This window comes from Saccopteryx leptura, chromosome 5 (genome assembly GCF_036850995.1).
Source record: "Saccopteryx leptura isolate mSacLep1 chromosome 5, mSacLep1_pri_phased_curated, whole genome shotgun sequence".
Classification (NCBI taxonomy): Eukaryota; Metazoa; Chordata; class Mammalia; order Chiroptera; family Emballonuridae; genus Saccopteryx; species Saccopteryx leptura.
Window position 1 is genome coordinate 1,410,078 of NC_089507.1, and position 23,349 is coordinate 1,433,426.

Sequence of the window (23,349 nt, forward strand, 5' to 3'; positions counted from 1 at the left end):
CCTGGGGCGACCCCTGTGCTGTGCTGAGCGTGACTCGTGTCTCAGAAAGGAGGCGGCCGAGGAGGAACGGGAGGAGGCAGCGCCAGGACCATGCTGACAGCTGTGTGGTGAGCAGTGACGACGAGGAGCCGTCCAGAGACAGAGACGTGTATGTGACCACACACACTCCGAGAAACGCCAGGGAGGAGGCAGCCCCCGGACTCAGGTGCCTGTGTGCCCGCCACCCCGGGGACAGGTTCCCTCTCCGGGAGCCCTCTGGCCACGTGGGGCCGCCTCAGCCCTGGAGCAGGGCTGTCTTCTTCATGCATTTCCCAGCAGGGAGGGTGGGCAGTGTTGGAAACACTGGGCCTTTGCACAGGGCTCTGAGCCTGTGCCCGGGGTGGACTTGGTGAGGCAGCTCCAGAGACTGGGTGCAGGTGGGACTTCCCCAGAACAGGACTCAGCTGTCCCCACCTTGAAGTGGGGGTGCCAGGCGCAGGCCCTGCCCCAGACAGGGGCAGAGAGGGCAGGGGCTGGGTGGGACGGACGCTGTGACTCGGGCTGTCTGCACCTTCTCATTGTCCCTATTTTCTTTTGGCTCCGCTGACCCCCTTGGGGTCGCCAGCCTTCCTTTAAGTCCCTGCGTGCCTGTGCTAAGGCAGGGCCAGGGGAGGCTCTGGGAGGGGACTGCTGCCCGTGTGAAGCCCCCTAGCGTGAGCACGTGGGACTTATTTGCTGTGGCACTAACAGGAAGCACTGTATTCTAGGCCCTCCGGTATGGTCAGCTGTCCGATCTGCATGGATGGGTACTCGGAGGTAAGCAGACCCCGCAGTGACTTCCCTGCTCCACTTCCACACTGCTTCAGTGAGAGAGGGCGAGCACCCTCTCATCGGGTGGGATTTTTTTTTTTTTTTTTCTTTCCATTTTTCTGAAGCTGGAAACAGGGAGAGACAGTCAGACAGACTCCCGCATGCGCCCGACCGGGATCCACCCGGCACGCCCACCAGGGGCGACGCTCTGCCCATCCTGGGCGTCGCCATGTTGCGACCAGAGCCACTTTAGCGCCTGAGGCAGAGGCCACAGAGCCATCCCCAGCGCCCGGGCCATCTTTGTTCCAATGGAGCCTTGGCTGCGGGAGGGGAAGAGAGAGACAGAGAGGAAAGCGCGGCGGAGGGGTGGAGAAGCAAATGTGCGCTTCTCCTGTGTGCCCTGGCCGGGAATCGAACCCGGGTCCTCCGCACGTTAGGCCGACGCTCTACGGCTGAGCCAACCGGCCAGGGCTCATCGGGTGGGATTTGACACCTCTTCTGTCGTCCCACCGGGGCTGGCTCGTGGCCTGTCGCACATGTGTGTGTGAAGGGAGAATGTGCCAGCTTTGGGCCCTGCAGCCTTCAACTCTGGCTCCTGTGTTCCTGCGTCAGCCCTGTGTGTTCCCTCTCCCAGACCAGACAAGCTTCTGATGTTCCCTGTGGCCCTTGAGCCCTGCAGCGCTGCCCCATGGTGGGCCCATAGCGCAGCCCTGACCTCTCCTGACCTGCAGGTTGGGTCACCCGGACCCCTGAGCTGCTGCTGCTCTTAGCTCTGCAGACCATCTCCCTGCCCCTGCTGCAGCCGCCTTCCTCCCCTATCGCCTCCTCATCACGGGTGGCGGGAGTGGAATTCCCTGGGGACAGCTGCTCTGGGACAGGGCTCATGTGAAGGCTGTTTCTTGCTGTGTTTTCTAGATTGTGCAGAACGGACGTGTCGTCGTCTCTACAGAGTGTGGCCACATCTTCTGCAGCCAGTGCCTCCGAGACTCCCTCAAGAACGCCAACACTTGTCCAACCTGCAGGAAGAAGATGAACCACAAACGCTATCACCCCATTTACATATGACACGTCGAGAGCCGTCCAGGAGAAGGGAGGGACAGCAACAGCCCAGCGGGCTCTCCAGGTGGCCTTCCGTGGGTGATCTGCCTCCAGTTTCCTGTGCTCAAAAAGACTATTCCCAAACCAACGCCTGATACATAAACTGCTCTTCTGTTCCCGCCCTCTGAGATCCTCTCGTTACCTCCAGTGTAATGACGCGGAGCGGGAGCCAAAGCCAGGCCAGTCCAGGGTCGGCACCTCGGCTCCTGTGGGGGGTCCAGTGCCAGGGCAGGAGAGGAGTGGGCACCTTGGAGGTAAGAAAAGGATGCCAGCCTCTTTGCGGAACCTGCACATTTGCCAAGAAGTATCCCTCTTTGGAAAGTTTGCCCAGCTTTCTCCTGGCAGTGTCATCAAGGAGCAGGCTGTGAGCAGGCCACCTCGCTCTTGCGGGCACGCTACCTCGTCCCGGGGTATCTGCCCACCACAGCGACCAAGCCGGATGTGTCCCTGAAGGACCAACCGCTGGACTTTTTTCTTCTCAAGAATCAGAGGTGACTGTGACTCCACCGACACCTTAACAGTGCCGTGCAGGCATCTCTGCAGGGCTGCCGGGTCCCTAGGGTGCCCTGTGCAGTCCAGCCCTCTGCCTCCTCACAGCCCAGGAGACGCAGCACTGCTCCTGTCCCCCAGGCCCATGGGGCCAGTGCCTGCCCGCCCTGTCCTGTCCACCGCCTGTTCTTAGGAACTGACCAGGCCCCAGAGTTCATCACCTGGCACGGGCGATGCAAGGTGAATAGGGCAGGCCTGTGGTCGGTGTCCACTCTTTTCTGATAAAAGCCCTCCTGTGTTCACCATATGCCCTCTGGTCCTCAGCTCCCGCTGACCAATGTCTCCTCAAGCATGGATACTGGGAAGAAGTGGCAGTATTTGTGGCCTTATCAGCCCATGTCCATGTTGTTGCCCAAGTCGCAGCTGGCCCGTGTCTCAGAGAGCTTGGCCCACCTGACTAGCAGGGCACTGCCTTGGCCTTCTCACCCACCCCACCGACCAACATTCATTTCAGAAGCTGCTCTTCTGGCCATTTGGGCTCTGATCCTTTGGGCTTTTGACTGCTCCACAGATTTTAGTTGGCAAAATTCAGTGGGCTCTCCTTGCCAAGGCGCCCGGGTAACACCCTCTGCTCGACTTTGCCGGCACAGGAGACCTCAGGTCCTGCGGGTGGCCGGTCTGCCCCTCGTGTGCAGGGCTCGAGGATGACCGTGGGGGAGGCCTGCGGGGCCAGCCTGCCTCCACCTCCACCCCCACCCCCTCACAGGGCCTGGAGCCAAACAGCTGCCTTAGTGCGAGAAGCGTCTTCAGAGTGGAGAGGGGCCTCGGGCTTCGCAGCAATAACTGACCTTCAGGTTCCCTCTGAAGGAGCAGGGACTTGGCACTGTTCACTTTAAACGGGGCTGAAGGAGTGTCCCTCTTCTGTGAAAAGTTTTATTCTTCATTCTGAGTTTTTAGGTGTTTGGCTCACTTCCAGTTAGTTTGAATAAAGGAGTACTTTCTGCTCGGAGCGAGGAGGGCAGGACATGGTCCCCTCAGTGTGGGGTGCCGGGATCTGCCCTCCACCGGACACGGTTGCCATTAGTTTCTTCTGGGCTTCGTGGGAACACTCTTCTGTTACGTTCTAACAATACCCAGACTTCAGGAGCCAGGATGACCCCACAGCCAAAATCTCTTGATTTATGTTTAAGGACAGTTGGTTGATTGTGAAAGTTGTATTTCTTCATATTACATTAAATTGGGGGGAAAAATGTTGGTTTTTATCAATCAGAAACTTCAAAGTGGGAAAAGGTTGACATGTAAAACCCCTTCTCTTTCTGCTCAATGTACATAGTCCAAATCTTTGTTACATTTAAACTCTGTCCATGATGTCAGTCTGTTTTGGACCCTCTGCTAGTGTTACAAATGGAAATAAAAACAGTAATTTGAATCAGGTATCCTTTTTTGTGCATTTTTAAAAAAATTTTTATTTATTCATTTTAGAGCGGAGAGACAGAGAGAGAGAAGGGGGGGAGGAGCAGGAAGCATCAACTCCCATATGTGCCTTGACCAGGCAAGCCCAGGGTTTCGAACCGGCGACCTCAGCATTTCCAGGTCGACGCTCTATCCACTGCGCCACCACAGGTCAGGCTGTGCATTTTTTTTTTTTTTTTTAATTTTTATTTTATTCATTTTTAGAGAGGAGAGAGAGGGAGAGAGAGACAGAGGAGAGAGAAGGGGGGAGGAGCTGGAAGCATCAACTCCCATATGTGCCTTGACCAGGGTTTCTGGAAGCATCAACTCCCATATGTGCCTTGACCAGGGTTTCGAACGGTGACCTCAGCATTTCCAGGTCAACACTTTATCTGCTGTGCCACCACAGGTCAGGCTTTTTTGTGCATCCTTAAGCTCTCTGGAATCAATTCTCTCCCCTTTGTGCCCAGAGTGGGCCTCAGTGTAGGGTGTCTCCCATGTGTGTGCAGGGCCATCGCTTCTCTGGCTGCCCACCCAGAAGCTAGCAGGCACACTGTCCAGCCCTGGACTCCCTCGTGGAGCAGATGCTGTAACCCAAGCTCTGGCTAGTGATGGTCTAGTGCTCTCCACCCTGGCCACCCAGACAGAGGACTTGCTCTGCGTGTGGGCATGGTGCCCCAGAGTGTTGTGTGGTGTGTCCAGCAGTGCCCTAGGTGGGCTCTACGAGCGAGACTGAAGATGGGCCAGAGATTCCCAGAAAATCGGTGAGGGCAGAGCTCACCCTTCACCTGTGCCAGCTGACAGGTCCCCAGAGCTGCAAGAGGCCAGGCTGAGGGATAGCAGGGTACTGTTGTGATGGTTAGAGAAAAGGTTCCGTTCAGCGCTTAGTGGGCGTAGCCATGCTCACGGTCCTGGCTGCGGCTCTGGCAGGCATCAGGAAACCCAGCTCTGCCTGGCCTGTGGTGGCGCAGTGGATAAAGCATTGACCTGGAACACTGATGTCCTTGGTTCAAAACCCTGGCTTGCCCGGTCAGGGCACATACAGGAAGCAACTACTACAAGTTAATGCTTCCCGCTCCCCCTGCCCCCCAGTAAATAAAATCTAAAAAAAAGAAACCCAGCTTTGTTGCCCTGGGGTATATATACATTCACTGAGGGGTGTAGCCCCCTGCCCCAGGCCAGTGGTGAATCAGAACTGGCAAAGGTGAGGTACAGGAGGGCAGGAGGGGGTGCTGAGCCACAACCGAGGTCTGAAGGGTTGTAGGGAAGGGAAGGGTCAGGCGGGCCCTGAGCCCCAAGCCCCTTCACAGCTGCTGAGAAACTGGCTGCACAGTAGGTCCTATAGCAGGGGTCCCCAAACTGCGGCCCCCTGAGGCCATTTATCTGGCCCCCGCCGCACTTCTGGAAGGGGCACCTCTTTCATTGGTGGTCAGTGAGAGGAGCCTAGTTCCCATGGAAATGCTGGTCAGTTTGTTGATATAAATTTACTTGTTCTTTATTTTAAATATTGTATTTGTTCCCGTTTTGGTTTTTTACTTTAAAATATGTGCAGTGTGCATAGGGATTTGTTCATAGTTTTTTTTTTATAGTCCGGCCCTCCAACGGTCTGAGGGACAGTGAACTGGCCCCCTGTGTAAAAAGTTTGGGGACCCCTGTCCTATAGGGTCCCTAGGACCTGAGGCTGTGATGGACCAGTCACTTCCTGGCTGGCCACCCAGAGCCAGTAGGATCCTCTACCCTGGTTGTAAAGCCAGGAGGGACAGATGAGCCCTCTGTCCTAGACCCCCAACCAGCACCAAGCTGCAGGTCAGGCTGGCATTACCCAGGACACTGCCAAGGCTGATGAGATTTTCTAGACCCCCCCCCTTTATTTTGAAACTTACAAATAGTGGATTGACTGATTGATTGATTGATTACCAGGAGCTGGTACAAGGTGTGGGGTGTGAGGAGTGACTACGAATGGGCACAGGTTTTTATTTTTTAATGGTTTTATTTATTGATTTTACAAAGAGTGGAGACAGGGTTGGGGACAAGAAGCATTGAACTCATAGTTCCTTCACTTTATTAATTGCTTTGCTTCTCATATATGCCTTCACTGGGCAAGCCCAGGGTTTCAAACTGGTAACCTCGGCGTTCCTGGTCGAAGTTCTATCCACTATGCCACCACAGGCCAGGTAAATGGTATCTTTTTTGTCTGTGACAGACAGGGATAGATAGGGACAGACAGGAACAGAGAGAGATGAGAAGCATCAATCATCAGTTTTGTGTTGTGACACCTTAGTTCAGGTGTCCCCAAACTGCGACCCCCTGAGGCCATTTATCCGGCCCCCACCGCACTTCTGGAAGGGGCACCTCTTTCACTGGTGGTGAGAGGAGCACTGTATGTGGCGTCCCTCTAATGGTCTGAGGGACAGTGAACTGGCCCCCTGTGTAAAAAGTTTGGGGACCCCTGCTAGTTGTTCATTGATTGCTTTCTCATATGTGCCTTGACCATGGGCCTTCAGCAGAGCGAGTGACCCCTTGCTTGAGCCAGCAACCTTGGGTCCAAGCTGGTGAGCTTTTGCTCAAATCAGATGAGCCCACGCTCAAGCTGGCGACCTCGGGGTCTCGAATCTGGGTCCTCTGCATCCCAGTCCAACACTATCCACTGCACCACCTCCTGGTCAGGCAAATGCTGTCTTTCTTAACTAATGTTTTTGTTGTTGCCAGAAAAAAAGTTGGTTTTTGCATATTATGTATCCAGTGTCCTTGGCAAATTCTCATTCTAGTAAGAATCTAGGTTCTGTTAACTGCTCTACATTCCCAGCTATATCACCTGCAACGAACTGGCTGGCCTTCCTTGTTCATTCTTGACCCTTTTTCTTACTGAACTTCTGATGGCGGCAAGACATTATTATGGAGAATGCTATTTTGTGAATGTTTTGTGTTTCGGGATTTTCACCAAGAAACAGGTTTACTGTAGGTTCTTGTTAGATGACTGTCAGACAAGCAAAGTTCCTTTTCTGACCAGGAGGTAGGGATTTGTGTTTTATTTGTTTTGTCACAAATGGATGTCTGCTACTTCCAGTTCTTTTTCTACTTCTATTGAGACATTATACGGTTTTTCCCCTTTATGAATGCAGTGTGTTACATTATTTGTGGTTTTTCTTTTTCTTTTTGTATACATCCACCTTGCATTTCTTAGGTAAGGCTAACTTGTTCATGATGTTTTATCTGTCTATAAATTGCTTACTTTGGTTTGCTAATATTTGGTTTAGGGTTTTGGGTTTCTTTCATCTGTGTTACTGAGTTCTATTGACATGATTTTCTTACACTGCCTGTCAGGTTTTTTTGTTTGTTAATTTTTTTTTTTTTTTTTTTTTTTTTACAGAGACAGAGTGAGTCAGAGAGAGGGATAGACAGGGACAGACAGGAACGAAGAGACATGAGAAGCATCAATCAGTTTTTCATTGCGCGTTGCAACACCTTTGCACTCAAGCTGGCGACCTCGGGGTCTTGAACCTGGGTCCTTCCGCATCCCAGTCTGATGCTCTATCCACTGCGCCACCACCTGGTCAGGCGCCTGTCAGGTTTTGATTTCAAGGTAGGTAAGTCTAGTTCCCTACAATGAGACTAAGGAGTATTCTCTCCATACTCTGGATTCGAATTATTTGTTCCTTAAATGTTTAGTAGAACTCAGCAATAAAACCTCTAAGCTGTTGTTTTCATTCAGGAAAGATTTAAAAATACTGATTTTATTTTATTTTTGAGTCCTGGCAAGTTGGCTCAGTGATAGAGCATCAGCCCAGCATATAGATGTCCCAGATTCAATTCCCAGCCAGGGCACACAGGAGAAGCAACCATCTGCTTCTCCACCCCTCCCCCTTCTCTCTTTCTCTTTCTTTCTCTCTCTCTCTTCCCTTTCCTCTCCCGCAGCCATAGCTCAGTTGATTCAAGCGCATCAGCCCATGGCGCTAAGGATGGCTCCATGGAGCCTCTGCCTTAGGTGCTAAAAATAGCTCACTGGTGAGCATGGTCCCAGATGGGCAGAGCATCAGCCCCAGACGGGGGTTGCCGGGTGAATCCCAGTCGGGTTGCAGGCACAAGTCTGTCAATCTTCCCTCTTCTCACTTGGAAAAGAAGAAAAATAAATTTTTGTTTGAGAACTATTCACATTTTAAAAAATAGTTTTAAGTTACAGGTTTCTGAGAATTCATATGTTTCATCTTTTTATAAGTATTTGGCATAAAATGTTTCATAAAATATAACCTCTGCACCATCTTTTTTAACATTCATTTATGCCTTCCCTTTCATTAAAAAAAAAATCATTTGTTAGAAATGTTCCAGCCTGACCAGGCAGTGGCGCAGTGGATAGAGTGTCAAACTGGGATGCGGACGATCCAGGTTTGAGACCCCGAGGTCGCCAGCTTGAGCGCAGGCTCATCTGGCTTTAGCAAAAAGCTCACCAGCTTGGACCCAAGGTCGCTGGCTCGAGCAAGGGGTTACTCGGTCTGCTGAAGGCCCGCGGTCAAGGCACATATGAGAAAGCAATCAATGAACAGCTGGGGTGTCCAACGAAAGACTGATGATTGATGCTTCTCATCTCTCTCTGTTCCTGTCTGTCCCTATCTATCCTCTATCCCTCTCTCTGACTCTCTCTCTGTCCCTGTAAAAAAAAAAAAAAAAAAAGTTCCAGTTTCCTTCTGTGGATATGTTAAGTCCAGTATCCAAAGTCTGGTCCAGTTCTGAAGTCTTCTCACTGCTACTGGTTCTCACTAATGACGACATCCTTCTTTGTGTGTCTTGTGAACTATTTTCCTGCCTTGGAACTCAGGTCACTTGGTGCACTCTCTGAAAATTCTCTGAGACTTGTATGGGAGGTTGTTTCCTCCAGAAAGTATTTGCGTTCAATTTTATGAGGAGTTTAAGGTTGTTACCAACTCAAGGTCAATGTGTTTGTTTACTTATATTTAAGAACATTTTTTTCTAATTTTATTTATTCATTTTAGAGAGGAGAGAGAAAGGGAGAGAGAGAGAGAGAGAAGGGAGAGGAGCAGGAAGCATCAACTCCCATATGTGCCTTGACCAGGCAAGCCCAGGGTTTTGAACCGGCGACCTCAGCATTTCCAGGTTGACGCTTTATCCACTGCGCCACCACAGGTCAGGCTGTTTACTTATATTTAGACTGTGAAGTATATAGCACACACACACACACAAAGACACACAGCTCAGGGAAGTATCCCTAAAGAACAGCTTAGTAAACTAACCATGAAACGAGAAACAATATTGCCAACACTTGGGAGCCCCTTCTTCTCCTTCTGGGTCAGCATGCTCGGCCCTCTCCCCCGGGTTGAACTGCTAATCTGGCTTTTACAGAAATTACTCCTTTGTCTGTAGAGTTTTAATTAGCAGAACACACAGCCTGAAGTACCTAATTTAGTTTTGCCAGTTCTTTGAACTTGAATAGATGCAGTGATGTGTGTTGTTGGGAGCAGGGCTGCTTCTGCTCTGCGTTGATGAGATTCGCTCGTGCTGTGTGGTTGGTTCCTCCTTGTTGCTGTGTCGTGTTCCGTGAGATGAAGATGCTTCAGGTCATCTGTTCTGGCAGTCAACGCAGGTGTGTCCGCTCAGACTAACCACACGTGAGCACGGTGTATGTCTGTTGAGGTGCAGCTTTGCTCACATAGCTGGTGGGCGTGTACTTAAGTGTGAAATTAACTGGATTTTGGGGTATGAACGAACATTCAGGGAAACTCAGAAACATGGAAACTAACATACTTTTAAACAACCAGTCTTCTTTGTGATTTCAAAGAAGAAATCGCAATGGAAATTGGAAAACAACCTGAGAAGAATGAAAGTGAGAACAGCATACCAACGTGTGTGGAATGCAGTGAAATCAATGCTGGGGGGCGGGGGGCGGCTGTTATCGTTGTAAATACCTACATTAAAACAGAGGCTCAAATCAGTTACCTTACTGTGTGCCTTAAGGAACTAGGAAAAAGAAGAGCAAACCAAACCCAGAGCTCTACCAAAAGGAAGGCAGGAATAAAGATGAAAACAGGGATAAATGAAACTGAGACTAAGAAACTATAGAGAAAATTAAGGACAACAGAAGTTTCTTTAACATCAACAAAATTGACAAATGTTTAGCAAAACTGACTAAGAACAAAAGAGGAAGACTCAACCTGACCTTTGGTGGCGCAGTGGATAAAGCGTCGACCTGGAATGCTGAGGTCGCTGGTTCAAAACCCTGGGATTACCTGGTCAAGGCACATATGGGAGTTGATGCTTCCTGCTCCTCCCCTCTTTTCTCTCTCTTTCTCTCTCTCTCTCTCTCTCTCTCTCTCTCCTCCTCCTCTCCTCTTTAAAATGAATAAATAAAGTCTTAAAAAAAGAGGAAGACTCAAATTACTAAAAACCAATGAAAGGGGACATGACTTTACAGAAATGAAGAAGATGCCCTGGCCAGTTGGCTCAGCGGTAGAGTGATGGCCTAGCGTGTGGAGGACCCAGGTTCGACTCCCGGCCAGGGCACACAGGAGACGCACCCATCTGCTTCTCCACCCCTCCGCCACGCTTTCCTCTCTGTCTCTCTCTTCCCCTCCCGCAGCCAAGGCTCCATTGGAGCAAAGATGGCCTGGGCGCTGGAGATGGCTCCTCGGCCTCTGCCCCAGGCGCTAGAGTGGCTCTGGTCGCAACAGAGCGACGCCCGGAGGGGCAGAGCATCGCCCCATGGTAGGCGTGCCGGGTGGATCCCGGTCGGGCACATGCGGGAGTCTGTCTGACTGTCTCTCCCTGTTTCCAGCTTCAGAAAAATGAAAAAAAAAAAAAAAAGAAAGAAATGAAGAAGATGAAAAGACTACTACCAACCTGGTTGGATGGCTGGGTTGGTTAGCACGCTGTCCCTAAGCCCAAAGCTTGCTGGATTGATTCCCTGTCAGGGTACATACAGGAAAGATCGATGTTCCTGCCTCTCTCTCCCTTTCTCTCTCTCTGTTCCTCTCTAAAATCAATCAATCAATAAAAAAATTTTTAAAGACTACTATAAGGTTCTGGCCGGCTGGCTCAGTGGATAGAGCATCAACTTGATGAATGGACATCCTGGGTTCAATCCCCGGTCAGGCACCCATGAGAAGCAACCATCAGCTTCTCCCCCCTCCCTCTTACAGCAAGTGGCTTGATTGGTTTGAGCATTGGCCCCAGGCACTAAGGATAGCTTGGTTGATTCGAGCATCAGTCCCAGATTGGGGTTGCCGAGTGGATCCCGGTTGGGTGTATGCAAGAGTCTGTCTCATTCTCTCCCCTCCTGTCACTTAAAAAAGGAAAAAAGACTAATATGAGCTTGACCAGCGGTGGCGTAGTGGATAAAACGACAACCCAGAATATGGTTGCTGGTTTGAAAACCCTGAGGTTGCTCACTCTAAGCGCAGGCTCCTCTGTGTGGGGTCACTGGCTTGAGTGGGGGAGTCATACACAAGACCCCAAAGTTCAACAGCTGGGCTTGAGCCCCAAAGGTTGCTGCTGTGAAAAACCCAAGGCCTCTGGCTTGAACAAGGGAACACTGATTTGGCCCTACTCAAGGCATGAATGAGAAGCAATCGCACAACTAAAGTGACAAAACTACAAGTTGATGCTTCTGACCCTTCCTGTCTCACTCTCAAAAAAAAAAAAAAGAGGCCCTGGCTGTTTGACTCAGCGGCAGAGCGTCGGCCTGGCGTGCGGGGGACCCGGGTTCGATTCCTGGCCAGGGCACATAGGAGAAGCGCCCATTTGCTTCTCCACCCCCACCCCCTCCTTCCTCTCTGTCTCTCTCTTCCCCTCCCGCAGCCAAGGCTCCATTGGAGCAAAGATGGCCCGGGCACTGGGAATGGCTCCTCGGCCTCTGCCCCAGGCGCTAGAGTGGCTCTGGTCGCGGCAGAGCGACGCCCCAGAGGGGCAGAGCATCGCCCCCTGGTGACAGAGCGTCGCCCCTGGTGGGCGTGCCGGGTGGATCCCGGTCGGGCGCATGCGGGAGTCTGTCTATCTCTCACCGTTTCCAGCTTCAGAAAAATACGAAAAAAAAAGAAAAAATACTATGAATACCTGTATGACAACAAATTGGATAATCTAGGTGAAATGGACAAATTCCTAGAAACAAAAATGACCAAAACTGACTCCCGAATAAATAAAAAATGAGTAGACCTATAAGAAGTGATACTCAGCCCTGGCTGATAGCTCGGTTGGTTGGAGCATCACTCCAAAGCACAGAGAGGTCTCTGTTTTGGTCCCTGGTAAAGGCATATGTGGGGACAGCTTGATGTTCCTGTCTCTCTCTTACTCTCCCTCTCTCATTAAAAACTTGATAAATTTTTTTTAAAAAGCCCTGGCCGGTTGGCTCAGTGGTAGAGCGTCGGCGTGGCGTGCCAAAGTCCCGAGTTCGATTCCCGGCCAGGGCACACAGGAGAAGCACCCATCTGCTTCTCCACCCCTCCCCCTCTCCTTCCTCTCTGTCTCTCTCTTCCCCTCCTGCAGCTGAGGCTCCACTGGAGCAAAGATGGCCCGGGTGCTGGAGATGGCTCCTCGGCCTCTGCCCCAGGCGCTAGAGTGGCTCTGGTCACAACAGAGCGATGCCCCGGAGGGGCAGAGCATAGCCCCCTGGTGGGCAGAGCGTCGCCCCTGGTGGGCGTGCCGGGTGGATCCTGGTCGGGCGCATGCGGGAGTCTGTCTGACTATCTCTCCCCGTTTCCAGCTTCAGAAAAATACAAAAAAAAAAAAAAAAAGTGATAAACAGTATTCAAAACCCCAACAAATAAAAGCCAAGGATCAGATGGCTTCACTAGTTAATTTCACCAAACACGTAGAAAAGAATTAACACGCTACTCTTTTCCACATTTTCCCAAAACTTTCACAATGACAAGAGCACACTTCCTAACTTATATTCTGAGGCCAACACTATCTTGATACCAAAGCCACATGAAGACAACTACAGGAAAAGAAAACTCCAGAGTGGTATCTTTTGTGAACACTGACACAGAAGTGCTCAGCACAGTGGTAGCACCCTGGATGCAGCAGCATACCAAGGGGGTTACACACAGTGACCACGAGGGTTTTCTCCCCAGAATGCAAGAGTAGCCCGACCTCTGAAAACCGATGCAGACATAGAACGCAGAGGGAAGACAGGCATGAACATCGTGACTGACGCAGACAAAACCCAACACCTTTTTCATGATAAAAACACTCAACAGACCAGGAATAGAAGGAAAGTACCTCAACACAATGAAAGCCATGTGTGGAAATTCTGTAGCTAACATGCTCAGTGGTGAAAGAGGGAAAGCTTTCCCAGAGATCAGGAACAAGACAAGGGTGCTCACTTTTATCACTTCTGTTCATCATAGCACTAGGATTTTTTTTTTTTAATGTTTTTTTTTTCCCAAAGATTTTATTTATTATAGAGAGGGGAGAGAGAAAGAGAGAGAGAGAGAGAGAGAGAGAAGGGGGGAGGAGCAGGAAACATCAACTCCCATATGCGCCCTGACCAGGCAAGCCCAGGGTTTTGAACCGGCAACCTCAGCGTTTCCAGATTGACGCTTTATCCACTGTGCCACCACAGGTCAGGCTGCTAGGATTTTTTTTTAAATTGAGAGGCACGGAGGCAGAGAGACTCCTGAATATGCCCTGACTGGGATTCATCCAAGAAGCCCCTACCGCCTGACTAGGTGGTGGCGCAGGGGATAGAGCGTTGAACTGGGATGCAGAAGACCCAGGTTCGAGACCCCGAGGTCGCCAGCTTGAGCGTAGGCTCATCTGGTTTGAGCAAAAATTCACCAGCTTGGACCCAAGGTCGCTGGCTCAAGCAAGGGGTTACTCAGTCTGCTGAAGGCCCACGGTCAAGGCACATATGAAAAAGCAATCAATGAACAACTAAGGTGTCGCAATGTGCAACGAAAAACTAATGATTGATGCTTCTCATCTCTCTGTTCCTGTCTGTCCCTGTCTATCCCTCACTCTGACTTTCTCTCTGTCTCTTTAAAAAAAATTTAAAAAATTAAAAATAAAGCTTTTTTTTTTAAAAAAAAAAAAGCCCCTACCAGGTGATACTCTGCCCATCTGGGGCCGCTGCTCTGTTGTTCGGCAATCAAGCTAATTTAGGGCCTGAGGCGAGGCCATGGAGCTATCGTCAGCACCCAGGGCCAACTCACTCGAACCATTCAAGCCATGGCTGTGGGAGAGGAAAAGAGAGAGAAGGTGGAAGGGGATGGGTAGAGAAGCAGATGGTTGCTTCTCCTAACCAGGAATCAAACCCGTGAATTCCACTTGCCTGTCCGACACTCTAATGCTGAGCCAACTGGCCAGGGACAGAACTAGGATTTGTAACCAGAGCAATTGTGCAAGAAAAAAAGAAAAGCATCCAACTGTAAATGAAAAAGTAAAAGTAACTGTAGAAGACATGATCTCATATGTAAAAACCCTAAAGAATCTATAAGACACACATACAACTGTTAGAGCGTATGAGTTCAGCAAAGTTGCAAGATACAAATTCAGAAATCAAGTGTGTTTCTGTACACTATCAATGAGTTATCTGAAAAGGAAATGAAGAAAAGTTTCCATTTGCAATAGCATCAAAAAGAATACACTTATGGGCCTGACCTGTGGTGGCACAGTGGATAAAGCATCGACCTGGAATGCTGAGGTTGCCGGTTCAAAACCTTGGGCTTGCCCGGTCAAGGCACATATGGGAGTCAAAGCTGCTTCCTGCTCCTCCCCCCTTCTCTCTCTCTCTCTCTCTCTCTCTCTCTCAAATGAATAAATAAATAAAAATAATTAAAAAAAATACACTTATGAAAACATTTAAGGAATTAGGTACAAAATTTTGTACACTGAAACATTGTTGAAAGAAACATTACAAAATATCACTGAAAGAAATAAACCTAAATACAAAAATGTCCTATACTCATAGGTTAGGAGACTTAATGTCGTGAAAAGGCAGTATAGAGAATAAATGCTATCCCTACCAACCTCGATGGCGATGTTCATGGAAATGGAAAACACACCATAAAATTTGTATGGAATTTCAAGAGACCCAGAATAGCTAAAGCAATCTTGAAAAAGAACAAAGTTGGAAGGAAGACTCACTTCCTGATTTTAATCACCACTATGTGGTTGGTTGGTGGTGGTCTGAGTATGAAGATCTAGACCAATGGAATCAGAGTGAGCGCTCAGAATGAAACCCTCACTTCCGTGGTCAAATGTATTTTGACAAGGTTTTTTTTATTTTTTTTAATTTATTCATTTTAGAGAGGAGAGGGAGAGACAGAGAGAGAGAGGAGAGACAGAGAGAGAGAAGGGGGGGAGAAGCTGGAAGCATCAACTCCCATATGTGCCTTGACCAGGGAAGCCCAGGGTTTTGAACCAGCGACCTCAGCATTTCCAGGTCGACGCTTTATCCACTGCGCCACCACAGGTCAGGCCTGACAAGGTTTTTTAAGACCTTACAATGCAAAAAGAAAGGTCTCTCCAACAATAGTGCTTGGAAAGTTGGGTATTCATGTGTATCAGAATGAAGGTACGCCCTGGACAGATAGCTCAGTTGGTCAGAGTGTTGTCCCGAAGCACAAAGGTTGCTAGTTTGATCCCTGGTCAGGGCACAAACAGAAACAGATTATCCTGTCACTCTCCCTTCCTCTGTCTCTGAAATCAATAAACTTTTTGTTTTTTAAAGTAAATTTTTTTTAAAAAAGAGAGAGAATGGGGTTAGGTCTTTAAACCACATACAAACATTAATGGAAAATGAATCAAAGACTGAAATTTTTTTGTAACATTTAGTTCATGGAATTATGTTCGTGGAGATTCTCGAAACTGTGAGTCAGTATCTTTATTCAATTTGGGAGAATTCTGCTTCTGTGGCATTCTGTCTTCTCACGTTTGGGACTCCAGTTTCAGTGTTAGATTGTCACTGTGTCTCATGTATGTCTTATTCTCTTTTCTGTTTGATCAATTATTTCTTTCTCTCTCTGATATTTAGGATGTTTTATATTGAATTATCTTTCAATTCATTACTTCTGTCTCTTGTGCTGTGTCTAATCTGTTAATCTATTAAATTATTAATTTTAGTTATTTTTTAGTTCTAATTAATTTTATTACGGATCTTAATTTTTCAGGTGAAATTCTCCACAGAACCACCACAAGTCAGGCTTCTTTAGTTCTTTTTAAAATTTTTAAACTTCTTTTGCTGCAACTCCTATTAGGAAGTTATCTATCCTCCTCTATTGAACTTGTCTCCTTCTCTATTTTATGTCTTTTTTGTTCTACTTTATGGATAATTTCCTTAAGTTTTTTTTTTTTTTTTCCAGAGACAGAGAGTCAGAGAGAGGGATAGACAGGGACAGACAGACAGGAATGGAGAGATGAGAAGCATCAATCATTAGTTTTTCATTGCGCATTGCGACACCTTAGTTGTTCATTGATTGCTTTCTCATATGTGCCTTGACCACAGGCCTTCAGCAGACTGAGTAACCCCTTGCTCAAGCCAGCGACCTTGGGTCCAAGCAAATGAGCCCGCACTCAAGCTGGCGACCTCGGGGTCTTGAACCTGGGTCTTCCACATCCCAGTCCAATGCTCTATTCACTGCGCCACCGCCTGGTCAGGCCTTAAGTTTGTTTTGCAACTCTTCTGCTAGGTTTCTTTTACCAGTTCAGCTATATTTTGAATTTCCAAGCCCTTCTCCATCACTCTCAAGGTCAGGTGACCTTCGAGACCACACCTCTGTTATAAGGTGGAGATGTAGCAGCCTTAGACTTATAGGTGGTAAGTAAACCTGGGAGTGCTTCAGGATTCGTTACTGTTACAGTCCAGAATTGTTTTTTGTTTTCCACAGAATTCTATTTGTATATAATTTCTTTTGCAAACTTTGAAGGCCCTGCTCCCCTTTACTTAGCATCTAATATGTTGACATTTAGTGATATCTTTTCTATTACCTTGTTAAGTGTGACTTCCTTTTTCCTTCAAAAAAAAAATTTATTTTTTTTTTGTGACAGAGAGAGGGACAGATAGGGACAAACAGACAGGAAAGGAGAGAGATGAGAAGCATCAATTTTTCATTGTAGCTCCTTAGTCTCCTTAGTTGTTTATTGATTACATTCTCCTATGTGCCTTGACCAGGGGGCTGCAGCAGAGCAAGTGACCCCTTGCTCAAGCCAGCGACCTCATGTCTATGATCCCACTCTCAAGCCAGTGACCCTGCGTGCAAGCTGGATGAGCCTGCACTCCAACTGGTGACCTTGGGGTCTCGAACCTGTGTCCTCCATGTCCCAGTCTGACGCTCTATTCACTGCACCACCACCTGGTCAGGCTCTTCAATGTTTTTTTTTTTTTTTTTTTTTTTTTTTTTTTTTTCATTTTTCTGAAGCTGGAAACAGGGAGAGACAGTCAGACAGACTCCCGCATGCGCCCGACCGGGATCCACCCGGCACGCCCACCATGGGGCGGCGCTCTGCCCACCAGGGGGCGATGCTCTGCCCATCCTGGGCGTCGCCATATTGCGACCAGAGCCACTCTAGCGCCTGGGGCAGAGGCCGAGGAGCCATCCCCAGCGCCCGGGCCATCTTTGCTCCAATGGAGCCTTGGCTGCGGGAGGGGAAGAGAGAGACAGAGAGGAAAGCGCGGCGGAGGGGTGGAGAAGCAAATGGGCGCTTCTCCTGTGTGCCCTGGCCGGGAATCGAACCCGGGTCCTCCGCACGCTAGGCCGACGCTCTACCGCTGAGCCAACCGGCCAGGGCCCTTCAGTGTTTTTTAAGGCTGTTTTATCTCTAGTTTTATACAATGAATCATCCTCCTTGGTGGACTCTCTCAGTCTGGACACTCAAGACTTTATTTTTAGTAAACTGTATTATTATTTTTTAAATAAATGTTATTTAGAGAGAAAAACATAATTTTTTCCAAAGTATTTATGCATTCATCAGTTGATTCATGTATTTGCCCTGTCTGGGGATCAAACCTGCAACCTTGGTGTATCAGGACAATGTTCTAATCAACTGAGCTACCCAGCCAGGGCCAATTGTATTTCCTTTCAAAAGTTCTTTCCCTCATCTTTTTTCTCCCCTAGGACTCCACCCCCCCAACAGGGACAGAGAGGGAGTCAGAGAGAGGGATAGACAGGGACAGACAGACAGGAACAGAGAGAGATGAGAAGTATCAATCATCAGTTTTTCGTTGAGGCATCTTAGTTGTTCATTGATTGCTTTCTCATATGTGCCTTGACTGGGGGGCTACAGCAGACCAAGTAACCCCTTTCTCGAGCCAGCGACCCTGGGTCCAAGCTGGTGAGCTTTTGCTCAATCCAGATGAGCCTGCGCTCAAGCTGGCGACCTTGGGGTCTTGAACTTGGGTCCTCTGCATCCCAGTCCGATGCTCTATCCACTGCACCACCGCCTGGTCAGGCTCTCCTAGAGCTCTTATTGGAAAGTTGTTGGACCTCGCAGATTGAAATTCTAGGTCTAATTTCTCTTCTATAGTCTATGGTTTTTAGCCCTACTTTCTGAATAATTTCCTTAACTTTATCTTGCAGGGCTTTTTTATTGAATTTATAATTCTGGCTATATTTTTTTAATTTCCAAGACTCCTGTCTTAAATATCTTTGAAGCTATTAGCAGTGTTGTGAATTTTTTTTGTTCCGATTCCTTCTGCTGTTTGTCTGATCCCAGATTACTCACCTATTTTTGTTCTTGCACTAGAACTATTTCTTAAATGACTGGTGGTCCGTGACTGTCTCACGTTTACAAGTGACACTTCAAAGCTGATTCAAAGCTCCACGTGGGCTGTTTATTGACCCGTAGGCTTCCACTTTGGTTATCAAGAACTGCTTAATTCTTTGGGATCCCCAAACATGAATATGCCCATATCCATTCCCACACTGTCTAGTGTCTGTATAGCATACCCTGTTACCTGCCCGGGTGTAATCCCACGGCTCTGGTTCTGCTTGGGGCCAAGGGAATGGGCTGAGAAGGGGTATCCCACTGTTCCTTCAGCAGGTTTCATCCAGACAGAAGTTAGAAAAGCCTTGCTAGGTAATGATTCATTGTTATGTAATGCTTACTGATTATGAACTGTGAGACGATTCATGTGCCTTAATTTTTCTTCCTTCCTTTTTTTTTTGTATCTTTCTGAAGTGAGAAATGAGGAGGCAGAGAGATAGACTCCTGCATGCGCCTGACCAGGATCCACCTGGCATGCCCACCACAGGGCAATTCTCTGCCCATCTGGGGCATTGCTCCGTTGCAACTGGAGCCATTCCAGTGCCTGAGGCGGAGGCCATGGAGCTGTCTTCAGTGCCCGGGCCAACTTTGCTCCAATGGAGCCCTGGCTGCGGGAGGGGAAGAGAGAGATAGAGAGAAAGGAGAGGGGGAAGGGTGGAGAAGCAGATGGACGCTTCTCCTGTGCGCCCTGACGGAGAATCGAACCTAGGACTTCCACATGCTGGGCTGACGCTCTACAGCTGAGCCAACTGGCCACAGCCTCTAATTTTTCTTATAAAATTGTATTGTGTTAGTAGCCCATATTCGTATCTTCGCTAGTAATATTTACAAGAAAGTAATAAAATGTCATATTTAAAAATCATCCAACATCTGACACCTTTTCCTGCCAGTCAGTTCCAAGGGCCTTCCGGTATCGTGAGGGTGTCTGGGTGGCCGTCTCCATGCCAAAATCCTTTCAAGGTCAGGGTCACACCTCCCTGTGACACTGGTGCTCCTGCCGGATTGAGCTCACTCTTCTCAAAGTACACAAGACCCTTTCTGGCCCTTGGATCCTGCATTCTCCCTTGTGACGGTGAATTGTGTGTCTAGCTGACTGGCTCACAGGGTATCTGGACATTTGGTCAGACAGTCTGGATGTATCTGTGGTGTGTGTATCTGGATGAGATGAACATGTGGATCAGAAGAGGGAGCATAGCAGATGGCCCTCCTCCACGTGGGTGGGCCTTGTCCAATCAGTTGAAGGCCCACACAGAACAAAAGGGCCCAAGAAGAAAAGGTGGCCCTCCTGCCTCCTGACTGCTTCCAAGTTGGAGCTGGATCAGTGTTTTTACTTCCCACCGTTGGATTCAAACATCAGCTCCTCCTGGGTATTGAACCTGGGGGTTTTTGGACTAGAACCAGACCGTCAGCCCTTCTGGGTTTCCAGCTTGCCAACAGCACATCTTGGGACTTTCGTCAGGCTGACTCCATCACTGTTGTGAACCAATTCCGCATAATCAATCAATCAATCAATCTCAATCACAACCTTTTCATCTATGTATATCCTACTGGCTGTGTTTCTCTGGAGAACACTGACCTCAAGGGGGCTAAAATATTGACTCTCAGGGGGGGAAACCGATCTTAGATGTTAAAACGGTGTGTGGCCCTCCAAGTTTCAGCTACACCAGGCAAAAATCTTATTTGGCATTTATTTTTCATCTTCCTCTTCTTGTTAGTTTTTCCTTAGGGGAAGATAATGGAAAACAAAGGTTGAGCCTGACCTGTGGTGGTGCAGTGGATAAAGTGTTGACTTGGAACACTGAGGTCGCCAGTTTGAAACCCTGGACTTGCCTGGTCAAGGCACATATTGGGAGTTGATGCTTCTTTCTCCCCCCCCCCTCTTTTTCTTTCTCTCTCTCTCTCTCTTTTTTTTTTTTACCAGGCAAGCCCAGGGTTTCGAACCGGCGACCTCAGCATTTCCAGGTTGACGCTTTATCCACTGTGCCACCACAGATCAGTCTCTCTCTTTTTCTTTTCTTTTTTTTAATATTTGAGGGTTTTCTTTTTTTTTTTATTTTTATTTTTTCATTTTTCTGAAGCTAGAAACAGGGAGAGACAGTCAGACAGACTCCCGCATGCACCCGACCGGGATCCACCCGGCACGCCCACCAGGGGCGACGCTCTGCCCACCAGGGGGTGATGCTCTGCCCATCCTGGGCGTCGCCATGTTGCGACCAGAGCCACTCTAGCGCCTGGGGCAGAGGCCACAGAGCCATCCCCAGCGCCCGGGCCATCTTTGCTCCAATGGAGCCTTGGCTGCGGGAGGGGAAGAGAGAGACAGAGAGGGAAAGCGCGGCGGAGGGGTGGAGAAGCAAATGGGCGCTTCTCCTGTGTGCCCTGGCCGGGAATCGAACCCGGGTCCTCCGCACGCTAGGCCGACGCTCTTCCGCTGAGCCAACCGGCCAGGGCCTATTTGAGGGTTTTCTGTTTGTTTGTTTGTTTGTATTTTTCTGAAGCTGGAAACAGGGAGAGACAGTCAGCCAGACTCCCGCATACGCCCGATCAGGATCCACCTGGCACACCCAACAGGGGCGACGCTCTGCCCACCAGTGGGCGATGCTCTGCCCCTCCAGGGCGTTGCTCTGCCGCAACCAGAGCCACTCTAGCGCCTGGGGCAGAGGCCAAGGAGCCATCCCCAGCGCCCGGGCCATCTTTGCTCCAATGGAACCTTGGCTGCGGGAGGGGAAGAGAGAGACAGAGAGGAAGGAGGGGGGGGTGTGGAGAAGCAAATGGGTGCTTCTCCTATGTGCCCTGGCCAGGAATTGAACCTGGATCCCCTGCATGCCAGGCCGACGCTCTACCGCCGAGCCAACCAGCCAGGGCCCAGTCTCTCTCTTTTTCTTTCTCTCTCTCTCTCCTCTCTAAAATGAATAAAGTCTTTAAACAACAACAACAACAAAGATTGAGAGACACTGCTTTCTGCCTTTGCTTCACTGCTGTCTCCCAGGAGCACCCTCTCCACACCCTACGAGGCTGTCACGAATGTCTGTGTACTGGCTTCTAGTCGTGCTCCCCTGACATCCATTCTTGACACAACAGCCAGAATTCTCTAAAAAAAATATACGTCCTACCATGACACTCCCTGTTCAAAACCCTCCATTCCATGGCTTTTAGCTGCATTTAGGACAAGCCCCACCTCCCCGTGGAGGCCGGCAGCTTCTCCCATTTTCACTGGCTGCAGCCAGAGTGGCTGTCACAGGAGCCTGGGATATGCTGAGTCTTTCCCGTGGCTGAAAGTCCTTTGACTGATAGTGACTGGCTCCAGCTCAGCTCATCTCCGCAGAGAGGCTTCCCTGGTCCCCAGACCTCAGAGGAACTCTAGACTGTATCACCCTTGAGCCATATCTGAGTTGGAATCTCGGGTCCTGCCTCTGACATCTGGGGGACTTGGGGAGAATCTCTTAACCTATGTGAACTTCAGTTTCTCATCCATGATATGGACTAAGGGTGCCTACCTCAAGAGTGGTTGTGTGGTTGAGATGATGTAGTAGCAGGCAGAGGGGCTGGTGCACAGTGGCTTGATAAATGGTCATTCGGATGTCATTCATTCATCCAGCAAATCCTGGATTGGTGTGGGCCCAGCCCTGGCTTGGCAGAAGCTGGGGTTCAGAGGTACACGAGGCAGTCACTCCCATGCTCTCCCCTCATCCTCTGAGACTTTTTTTTGGGGGGAGGGGATAATGGTAAACATCCAGAATCCTAATCCAGTGCCAACGGGCTATGATAAGGGCCAGCCGGGGGGTTGTGGGAGAAGGGAGTGTCTGACCCAGCCTGTGTGGGGTGGTGGACAGCCCAAGACATTGTCTACCCAGAGGACGGCTAAAGGAAGAGTGCCAGGTAGGATCAGACAGCACCCGCGGGAGGAGGGGCCTTTACTCTGTCTACAGGGTGGAGCCTGCAGAGCTATAAGCAGAGGCTTGATTTGATCACATATCTAGCTCATTCCGGTCGGTCGTGGCAGGAAGGATGGGTTGGAGGATTAGCAGGCTGTGGTTGCAGCTGGGGCAAGGGTGACGGGGAGGCCGTGAGACCAGGGCAGGCCCAGAGTTCATGGGCACACTAAAGGGTGCAAGTGGAGGCTCTCCCACCAACACCCAGGGCCAAGCTCTGCTGCGCCTCGGGCCTGCGACGACCCACGGAACCAAGGAGGGGAAAACACACCTTTTGTGTCTTGGTGTCTGGATAAGCGGGTCCCTCTAGAGCGCAGGTCTCAGGCCAGGGTCCCCTCATGTGCGGGGTCTAAAGGCGGAGCTGTACCTGGGCTGGTGGTGGTGGACAAGGCGCCCCTGCAGGGAGGGTCCAGGTAAAGGGCGCTGGAGGCCACAGGGTCTGGCCAGAATCATGGTCTGTGCGCCAGGTGAATGCGAGGTCGGAGGAGCCGCCAGGCCGTCCCAGGACCCTGCAGGGTCGCCAGACACCAGGCGCGCAGGACGACGGCGGAGCGGACTGCAGGGAGGGACGAGCACGGTGGCTGGGGACCCTCGGGGTAGGAGCTCCGAGCTCGTCCGGACCGAGCGCTTTCCAGGCGCCCTTCGGAACCCACTAAGCCCGCGAGGAGGGCCACTGTCATCTCCACGGAGTCCCCTGCAGGCGGACTAAAGGTGGCCCAAGGTCACTGAGCCGTTCCGGCCCGGTACAGCCCAGGGGCACCCCGGCCTGCTGCCCTGAGTCGGCCCGGAGCAGGGCGCGAGGAAATCTGGGTGCCTGTCGGAGAGGCGGAACTCCTCACCTCCAGCCGGGTAGTTCTCCCATCGCTGGGGACCCGGCCTCGCG

At 49.9% G+C, this 23,349-nt stretch overlaps 1 protein-coding gene, 1 long non-coding RNA gene and 1 other non-coding gene across 3 annotated transcripts in view; 1 reads left to right on the top strand and 2 right to left on the bottom strand.

The window, feature by feature from the left end:
- RNF4 (ring finger protein 4) overlaps nt 1–3,810 on the top strand; it is a 36,194-nt gene extending 32,384 nt beyond the window's left edge. The window contains exons 6-8 of the mRNA XM_066385100.1: nt 46–205; nt 747–795; nt 1,705–3,810. Of these exons, the coding sequence (XP_066241197.1) occupies nt 46–205; nt 747–795; nt 1,705–1,854 (359 nt within the window). The 3' untranslated portion in view covers nt 1,855–3,810. The remainder of the gene's footprint in view (nt 1–45; nt 206–746; nt 796–1,704) is intronic.
- On the bottom strand, nt 1,186–1,261 carry TRNAV-AAC (transfer RNA valine (anticodon AAC)). Its single transcript has one exon. It is a non-coding gene; the product is annotated as a tRNA-Val (tRNA).
- A 2,037-nt stretch (nt 3,811–5,847) lies between the features above and the next one.
- Nucleotides 5,848–23,327, bottom strand: LOC136405424 (uncharacterized). The gene is made up of 3 exons (XR_010751525.1): nt 22,738–23,327; nt 22,032–22,175; nt 5,848–6,022 (listed from the first exon to the last, which is right to left on the bottom strand). It is a non-coding gene; the product is annotated as an uncharacterized lncRNA (long non-coding RNA).
- Between the last annotated feature and the right edge of the window lie 22 nt (nt 23,328–23,349).